Source organism: Rhagoletis zephyria, unplaced genomic scaffold (genome assembly GCF_001687245.7).
Source record: "Rhagoletis zephyria isolate East Lansing unplaced genomic scaffold, Rhagoletis_zephyria_1.1 Rzeph_scaffold_00156, whole genome shotgun sequence".
Lineage (NCBI taxonomy): Eukaryota > Metazoa > Arthropoda > Insecta > Diptera > Tephritidae > Rhagoletis > Rhagoletis zephyria.
This window is the reverse complement of record NW_016157240.1, coordinates 162,284-172,676: the sequence shown is the minus strand read 5'-3', so window position 1 is coordinate 172,676 and position 10,393 is coordinate 162,284. Positions and strand designations below refer to the sequence as shown.

At 33.1% G+C, this 10,393-nt stretch overlaps 1 protein-coding gene across 1 annotated transcript in view; it reads right to left on the bottom strand.

The window, feature by feature from the left end:
- The window catches only part of LOC108354604 (solute carrier family 23 member 2), a 58,625-nt gene extending 53,011 nt beyond the window's left edge, over window positions 1–5,614 (bottom strand). The window contains exon 1 of the mRNA XM_017605785.1: window positions 5,394–5,614. Within this exon, the coding sequence (XP_017461274.1) occupies window positions 5,394–5,429 (36 nt within the window). The 5' untranslated portion in view covers window positions 5,430–5,614. The remainder of the gene's footprint in view (window positions 1–5,393) is intronic.
- Window positions 5,615–10,393: the final 4,779 nt, after the last annotated feature.

Sequence of the window (10,393 nt, the reverse complement as noted above, 5' to 3'; positions counted from 1 at the left end):
TACATAGTATAAAGGAAAGTCGAGATTCTTTGTATGCGGTAATCTCGAAAACGGATTTCGACGGAATTTGCTCTAATATACTCTGTATCGACAGGAGAGCCACCTTTTTTATTTAGAATTTTAATAGGGTTGCCACTTGTCTAAAAAACTATAAGATCCGCACTGTTCGTTGAATTAAGAAAATGAGGTGACAAATGAAAGCCATTGGCCTCTAGAAGAGCACTGATATCTTATTTTTTGAATAGGGTTGCTTCCTGTTAACAAAATTACCATTTTCAATCCTAATAATCGTAGGCGTGAGTTCTGCACCGTCGCTGTCAAATGAAAAGACTTTCCCTCTAGATGGGTAATAATCTATTATATTTCTGAGAAGGGTTTCCACCTTTTCAGAAACTACAAGATCTTCACCGTTGGTTGGATACAGAAAAAGATATACCAAATGAAAGTGCTTAGCCTTCGCATGTATAAAAACCGTAATTTTTTGAGTAGGGTTGCTACCTATTTAAAATTTGCTATCTTCTATAAATAGTATAAAGGAAAGTCGAGATATTTTGACCACGCTACTGAACGGATTTAGACGAGATTTTTTAAGTATATAACAAACGAATTACATGATGACATATTATTTCTTTCTCCAAATGCGTAAATGTACATACATATGCATACATTCAGCTCGTGCGAAGCCTCGCACATACGTGGCCAGCTAGTAATAAATAAATGGGTTTGAAACCTACTTTTTTACTTAATGTGGCATTCTCATTTTTTCTCTGACCGCACGATTTGTTTTGAAGGTCTTTGTAATTTCAGAAATATGATTAATTCCAAAAATGTTTTCAAAAATTCAGTGCAAAGTAAAATAAAAATATGGGTAACGAATGCAATAGGAAATTTCTTTATAATTTAAAAAATTTAAATTTTTTGGATTCACAAGTTGGATGACAAAGTTAGAAGAACGAAATTCGAGGATGTTATAGAGTTTATATAAGCCCTTTACATATAATTAAAAAAAAAAAAAGTATTGCGAAATTTCAATTGTTTGCAATTAATCCCGGGATTTTCGGGATTTGTAATTTACACTGATGGCAATAATAGAAACTCTTTTTCTTAACCAGTATTGGCTATATTTCGTTTTTTATTTAATAGTTAATATTTTTTTATAAATGTCTATCTCATTATACATATAACACCGCGCGATAGTAAATTTTAAGCACAAATATCAATATATTCGCGAAGCCCTGGGCCAAATATAGTAAAATTGCGTTTTTAGTTTTTCACTTTGACGTCAGTAATTCAAAAATGATTTAAACAATTCATATAAATGTGCTTAGAGAAGAAGTATGGGTATAAAATTAATGAGGAATTCCTGTAGAATTTAAACAGATTCAAGTTTCTGGTGCAGAAGGGCTGGTAAATATTGAAAGTGTCATTTTAAAATGTTATCCTTGAAATTTCGCAATCTTTTTTTTTTGGAAAAAATTATATGTTAAGGGCTTTCGAGACCTTAAAAAGTCCGGTATCCCGGGATTAACATTCCTAGTATGTATGTATATATGTTCTGCTCTCACAAAAGTTTGAAAACTATACGCCAACTAGAGACGCTGTTTCAGGGCTAATAAATCTAGGGTCATTGGAAAAGGTTTTGTGGAAAAAATTTGGAAAATTATTTCATGTCCCGTATTCGGCTGCCATAAATATGGTCACCGTAGTTATAACAAATAAGTTTATGCTTCCATGGTACTTTCATTGACGGTAAGCTACTTTTTAACCATTCAATTGTTCATATTTCCACCAAATTAAAGCAACATCTTAATATCTAAATTTCTTAAAAGGCCAGGTATGTATAATAATATTTCATGTAACACTGCAGATAATGCCAAGTATTTTGCGATAAGGTACTTTAAGTTGTTTTAAATCAATACACACTTATTAACAGCTGTGCTTATACGATGAAATAAGTAAATTTAAATAAAAAATTCCTTTAAAAAAAAATATTTAAATTTCCAAAGCCATAATTTATTCAGGTGACAGTGCTACTTGAGCAGTTTACGAAAATTTCAAAGGAAAACTAATCATTCAATTATAAAAGGTTTTGTAAGAGCGTGTGTGAATCGGTAACAAAGTTCGCGTCGAGTAAATTTTTGACAACTATGAGGTAAATAATATTTGACAAATGCATAGAAAATTTTGACAATCGCAAAGATTGTTTATGTGTGTAATTTTTCGTTAAATAAAAGCGTAAATAGATGAATTGCAATCAACTATGGTAGATGCTTTCTTAAAAAATTCATTTCACTTCAATTTGTAATATTTTATTCCAAATAAATCTGCGGTTATCCAAAATTTACTGCTGTCAAAAAATATTTCATTTCACACAGCAGATTGGCAAAACTGTCTCACCATATTAAAAATATTATTCAACAGCTTTCCCCATAGAACTTTGTTACCGATTCACACACGCCCTAAGTAGCTTTTTTCTAAAATTTGGCACTCCCACCCACAGGGATGTTTTTTGGAAAAGGGGAAAAGGGGAAGAATTCAATCACTTTCAAAAAGTAGCGAAGTTCCACATAGTGCATAATAGTGCGTGGTAGTATTTGCTTTAATTATTTATTTGAAACCAGCTTATTTACATCGAATACAACCTCTGATTTTTATTAAAATAAATATTTGTATGTATGTACATACATATATACCAAAGTTTCTTACGTCAGACCGCGTATAACTTCATAATGGATGGTCCACTTTGAGCTGTTTTTCTGTTGTTATTTTTTTTTACCTTGCAAATTCTTTGCGGTACCATTTACGGTTTATAGATATGAAGAAATTATTTGTTTGTGGAAAAATTAAATAAGTAATTTGATAAAAAAATACGCCAAATAATACGGTAACGCGAATTCTTTGATGTTGCACTTTTAGGGCTAGTTCTTCAGTGCAAGTTTAAATTTAGATCACATAAATTATGTTTGGCTTAAACAGCTCGAGCGGTTAATCTAAATTTATGTTTATTTATTTATTTAAATTATGCCGCCGATCAGAATATCAAACATTGGCTAATACAGTCGCTATAGGCGATTCGTGCTGGTTGAACTCAGGAAGAATGAAAAGGCCACGCAGCTACTGAATGATTGCGACAAGAACGCGATTTACGCCTACGAGAAGTTCCGTAAGTTTGCAATTACAATATCGCGCCATTGGCTAACCAAGCCCATGAATACGGTTTTCCAATATGATATTGCATCAAAGTCTTATTCCTTACAAATTGTAACGAGCATGAGAATTTTTGACAGTTGTTTGGGACGGCAGTAAGCTTGGTATGCAGTGCCATATTTTGGATATATGGGTTCCTAGGCTCTTTCCGTGGTGCAGGCCCCCTGGGAGTATTAACGCAAACGGTGAAAGCGGGTCTCCTTCAGATTTTAGTTTTTTAAAGTTGTAAACATAACCTAACTTTACAGGTTAAAATAACGATAAGTTTTTCTATATAATCTAAAAATACATGCATTGTACATTTTAAACCACGTCATATTTTTTTTGTTTTGCATAGTAGAATGAGAATGGAATGAAAAAAAAACATTTTTAATTTTTCACATATGTACCCTAATGTACATAGGGTGGTCCAAAAACAGTAAAGTTGGAATTGTAATGCTCTCACCCCGTGGGACTATTCTATATCGAGAAAAAGTATACCCCTATTTCTTTATTTTGAAATCATAAAATGTTTGGAGGTCGCTCAAAAGCGCTCAAAGTTTTCCATGTATTTCTATATGGTAAAAAATAAAATTATTCGTAGAAATGGTATAGAATTCTTGAAAATCAATATTTTTCGATCAGAAACCTCTGGTTCTCTTCAGGAGACTTTCAATAATAATACTCAATTGTTTATTTAACTATTTTTTAATACTAAAGATATTTTATTGGTCCACCCATTGCATTTTTCGGGGTTTTTGTGGGTTTTTGGCGGACTTATAAATTATTGTTGCGATGAAAAACTGGTTAAATAAACAACAGCAAAACATAAAAATAAAATCTCTTAACTTTGTGAAAAACTAACAAAAACTCAATAAATTTGCACACAAAGTTTGCAACTTTGTTGAAGACGTGGACGAGTAATGTCCACCAGATTTTTTCAGAAAAATTCTAAGTATACAGCCCATTCAATTTTAGTACACAAAGTGCAAGTTTGAAGTTGCTAAAAGCGGCGTTGATTTTTTGAAATTCAGCTTCAGTTTAGAAAATGACCTTTCTGCTAAACTGTTGATGACCACGAGAGAAAGGTATATTCTTAATAGAAGTTTGACGTTATAATTAAACAAAATCTTGTACAGCCGGGATCCCATAGTTCATACATACATACATTGGTCAAAAAAGAACCAAATGCAAACACTTCCTAGATTTGAGCACGTGGAAGCAATATTTGTTTACGCAAATAGTAACATTTTAAACTTGTTATGTAAACACGTTTTTATTTAAGACAGAGATTGGGCACAATTCATTCAATGCAAAACCGAAAGTGTTTCAATGTTAACTTAAATTTTATCAGCAATTTAATTCTTTTATAACTTTATTACATTGCTTTATAACACATTTACACGCGCATATATATATATGTACATACAAACATTTAACCATATATACATCCATACTTATATGTACGTAGGAACCATATATATATGTACATTAGGGGGGTCCAAAAACATAAAGTCGGAATTGTAATGCTCCCACCCCCTAGGATTGTTCTATATCGAAAAATTATACCCCTATTAGAGGTCTCTCAAAGCGCTCAAAGTTTTCCATGTATTTTTATATGGGGAAACACCACTTTTCGTAGAAATGGTATAGAATTCTTGAAAATCAATATTTTTCAATCGGAAGACTCTGGTTCTCTTTAGGCGACTTTTGAATAATAATACCCAATTGTTTATTTAACCATTTTTTAATACTAACGATATTTTATTGGTCCCCCCATTGCATTTTTCGGGGTTTTCGTGGGTTTTTTCCGGACCTATAAATTAATGAAAAAATGGTTAAATAAACAATTGGGTATTATTATTGGGAATCTCCTGCAGATAAACAGAGTTTTCCGATAGAAAAATATAGATTCTTAAGAATTCTATACCATTTCTACGAAAAGTTGTTTTTTCTCCCATATAAAATACATGGAAAACTTTGGGCGCTTCGAGCGACCTCTAAATATTTTTTGATTTCAAAATAAAAAATTAGCGATATATTTTTTCGGTATAGAACAATCCTAGGGGGTGAGAGCATGAAAATTCCGACTTTACTTTTTCACATGCATTTTTGGAGGGCCCTAATGTACATACATATCTATGGATGAGCATATGTAGTAATATATATGTGCACATATACTACAATGAACGATTTATGTTCCTTACAAGATCACCATCAATTTTCACATTTGTCAACTCCATTCTACGTGTCGTTTCTTCAATTGTAGATATCCGATTTTTACTGGTATTGTTTCACTACCGCTCAGCACACCAAAAAATAACGGTTTTAATAAAAAACTAATTATCAAGCGCATCCGTCAACCGAAGTGATCCATCAGCTTTTGCGTTTCTTTTCAGAATGAGAGTCAAGTGTTCTTGAAACCTTTCGCTTCCCTTTGATTAATACTGTTTGGCAAATTTATCGATGCAATATACAGAGAGTGATCGGTGAAATAATAAAAAACATATGTTAGTATGTGTATGCTCGTATAAAGCACAATTGAAAGCTCCACTGACTCAACAGCATGCCATAGGGGTTGTGATTGTATAATCTTAGTTTCATTTTATATATGTAAATATGTACATATGTAAATACACTAGTTTACATAAATAAGATTTTCCTCGAGAATCTAGCTATTCAAGCTAATCAAAAGTCACATATGAGTCAGAATTTCTGGAACGGGCCACTTCAGTTATGTGATATTTTATTTCCAATCAGCATTGGTAGTTTTTCATAGCTATTCAATGCAAACAAGCTTTGTACCACGTTAACCGATTTCTATAATTCGTTTTTTTAAGAAATTCTGTTACCTGACAGGTGTTCCCATACTAATTTGGTTTAAATCTGATCATTGCATCATGAAGATATTAACGATTATCTTAAATTTTTATTTAAGAATTGATGTCGGTTTTGTTTTTTGCTTAAAAATTACTTGTTTACTTAAATCTACCTCGTGTTTGTTTTTGACTCTGTCACATAAAAACAAATAAACCGGTGAGGGCACGCTGGTTTCAGACGCACTTGACATAATAAGTCCGAACGCGCTCGTTGCATTGCGCGACAGCCTTCAACTAAAAATAACGGTTTTCCACGTTGCGATCCATTTTTTTTCTCAACAGAATATATTAGAGTAAAATTTTTTATATGTGGGTTTTTTTGTGTGAAAAAGTGGTGGTGTTTATATTTTCACCAACAATTTTATAAAAATTTACCCTTAAAAAATATTTTTAAATAAATGAAACTTATGTTATTGAAGAGTTTTTAATAACAATGAAAATGGCGGTTGAATTGTCAAAATTGGTCAATTAGATCGTCGGTATTGAATTTTGAAGTAAGAAGGACAAAAAAACACTTGTCGATATATAAGAAAAAAATGTTTTTTGTAAAAACAAAGTTAGATATTTGTTTGCATTGTTAATAGCATATATGTAATACTTAGGTTTACATATAAGTAGATTAACCTCATTTTCGAGCTTAACTCCCTAATCTGTAATTATAAAAAGCCATACAAATTCGTTCCTTGGTAATCTGTAATTAGAAAATAATCTCAGATTTAACCGATAACACTGGTCTACAAATTTCAACTTTTTTTCTGCGAATAAGACGGGACCTGGTGTTTCTGAACGGATTTTTCGTGCTGAACACGAATCCGGGGTCAAAAATGTCCCATCACGTCACGTTTTCGAGAAAAAAGGGGTTGAAACCCCTAAAAACAGCGTTTTTGGCCATTTTCGAAAAATTATAGAGCTGAACCCTGACGTGGTACAAATTTTGCATATATCAGAAATTAAAGGCTAAACCGTGCCCTTTCGAATGAGCCCTATGCCGAATTGATCGCGTGCACCCTTAAAGCAGGGGGTGTATTTGTGTTTAGGGGTGCAGGAAAAATTGATCACAGAAAGAATTTAATCTTAAACGATCATAGAAAATTAATAATGCCAAGGTTTTAACTATATTAAAAGTCGCTGATTACGAATCTGCAGTTAGATTTTAAAAATTTAAGATGACGGGTCGAATATGGTGGATATAAAAATTGGACTCCTAGACACAAATACACCCCCTGATCTAAGGGTGCATGCGATTAATTCGGCATAGGGCTCATTCGAAAGGGCACGATTTAGCCTTTAATTTCTGACATATACAAAGTTTGTAGCACGTCAGGGTTCAGCTCTACAATTTTTCAAAAATGGCCAAAAACGCTGTTTTTAGGGGTTTCAACCCCTTTTTTCTCGAAAACGTGACGTGATGGGAAGTTTTGGACCCCAGATTCGTGTTCAGCACGAAAAATCCGTTCGGAAACACCAGGTCCCGTCTTATTCGCAAAACCCTTGTAGACCAGTGTAACTTTTCGGTGTCCAACTTAGTTTTGTCGATTATTTTTGCGAAGAAGAGGAGAAATGCCAAATGTAAAAGTAAATAAAAATGGACGCTAGCAAGGAAACGAAGTTTGTAAAGGTATTTTTAATATAAAAACTAAGTTAAAATATATATAAAGTGCTTAATATAGCAGAAAAAAGTGATCACGGCGGCACGGAGAGGAAACTTCCATACAAAATCGTCAACCCCAACAGGACTGCCGTACAGCTACCCACCACAACAACCCGAAGGAACATGTGCTTTACACGGTTTCGTTTAGGGCACACAAAACATGCTCACCAACATCTACTACTAAGAACGCAGCCACCCACTTGTTGATTTTGCATTATCTCCCAACTAACAATCCCACATATAATTTCCGAGTTCCCAAACCTAACCCAACACCGTTCAGCAATATTTAAAAACACAAGTATTCAAAATGTTCTTAAATCCCCAACCGAAAACAATGTTAATTTATAATTTTTATTTTTGAATAGAATTGGTATCAGCAATTTAATTTAAAAAAATATTAATATTATTATTTCAAATTGACATATATATATTATTGACAAGTAAGGCGATAGCCCTGGCAGCTAGTGCTTCTTTTTACTTTGTTATAGTTTTAATTATAACAAAGACTTACATAATAATAATAATAATAGTCCGATTGCAACAATTTTCATCGTTTTGCTTTTATGGGTCAAGCACAATGTGGTGCTACGCCCAATTTCCAAAAATTTTATCATAAACGTATTTCGTAAACTTGGTTATTGTCCGATTTTAAAAATTTTCAGCCATTTGGTATGTTGTACCAAGGCCAATAACTGTGCCAAGTTTGGGAAAAATTGGTGGAGCGTCTACCAAGATATACACATGTAACCATTAGTGAGCGTGGCTACGCGCATTATCCAAAAATGGATAATATTCTTGTTTTTCGTCTAAAAATTATTGTAAATATCAAATTTGAGTGAATAATCTTCAGTAATTACTAAAATATCGCAGTTTTCATATTTCTGAAAACTACCGTTATATGGGAGGTAGGCGTGGCTATTGTTCGATTTTGCCCATTTTTAATACCATCCGTCCCGAAAGAAGAACACGTACCAAGTTTGGTTAAGATACCGCAATTTTTACTCGAGTTATTGTGTGCACAGACGGACGGATGGACGGACGGACGGACGGACAGACAATCACCGCTTAATCGATTTCTCTTTTCATTCTGATCATTTATATTTACATTTGTCTACATCTATCTCGATTCGTTTTGTCTCTTACAAACAACTGTTATGTGAACAAAGTTATATATCGAGCCTTAACCGCCAAAATAACGTAAGCGACATTTTTTTCAAAATTTTCTGTTTGATGCAGAAATGTTCCTAGAGCATCTAGAAGCACTTCTGCATCAAAAAGAAAATTTTGAAATGTCGCTCACGTTATTTTGGCGGTTAGGGCTCGATATATAAAAATTAAAACGACCAGCGCAGATCTCAATAATTTGAAAGTATCAAGCAACACTTGTGTTATGGAATTTTCCAATCCTTGAAATAAACTGAATAAAAAACAGAACATTAAACTGTATTTAATTTTTGTTTTTTGCGAGCATATTTACCAGTGTTTTAGTGCTTATCTAAGCGCTTAAACTGGATTTTTTCGTGCTTATTTTCTTCGGCCCTGTATATACATAAGTGATGATTAAAGAAATAGTTTTTTGTATACAAGCGTTTAAATTTAGATAAATGTCAATTTAGATCAGTGATTCTTAAAGTGGTACAGGTGCACCCCTAGGGGTCCACGGGAGACTCGGCAAGGGTCGGCGTGAAAAAAATAGGGGGGTCCACGAAAATTTATCTGGTTTCGATAGTAAAGAACCAAAATGGTTGCTTGATAGCCAATTTATTTAACTTTAATTTTGTTGAGTGGTGTATAGTGCTCTTGACACACTGGTGAACTTACCGTCACTTTATGTCATCCATGGGTGGGGAAGCCTTAACCCTAGAACACTAACGGTGGCCTGTGAGGCAGAACGAATTCGGTTTTCTCGCGATATTTCAGGAACGCTTTTTATGATCAAAGTAAGCGTTCACGCCAACTCAGTTTAGCGTTGTACGAGGTTGATAGCGGACACACATTGTACAGTGGCCTTTTTTTTACTTTTAGAGAACCAGTTCTAAAATGGTTGGAAGAAATATCGTTGAATGGAAGCGGTAGTGAGGACAATTTGGAAGAAGATTTCAGTGAAAGGGCCTTAATAATAAATAAACTAAGCAGTTGCTTTTCTTGAGATTTCAAACCTTTTGCTTGCGTTATTCAAATAAGTTTACGTAAAAGGCCTGAAATTTTAAGAAAAATAAATTACTTAGTTTTTTTTATTCATAAGGCTCAATGTGATACAAAAAAGTCGATTTCATGTGTAGGTACAAGTCACAATAGAAAAGATAAACAATGAATTTCTTTTAAGTGCAAAAGTAAATACGAATACCTTTAAGAAAATTTATGGAATGTTTGAGTTCGTTCGTCTTAAAAGATATATATTTTTTTTTTTAATTACGCCTCTCAAAAAGATGATAAAATATGTGTTGAATTTCAATACGAAATATTTTTATTAATATTAAAAAAATTATTAAATTATTTTATATTCAACAATTTTATAATGAGCTCGAGGCCATTTTTAAATGAAAAATTTATTGTGGAAAAGCATTTCACATTTAAAAATGGTAGAAGTGATAGCTATTTCGGAAATCACCACATTTCCTCATCAGACTTCTTTTCAGTAGGATTCGAACCGACGATCCCACTGACTCAGCCAGTT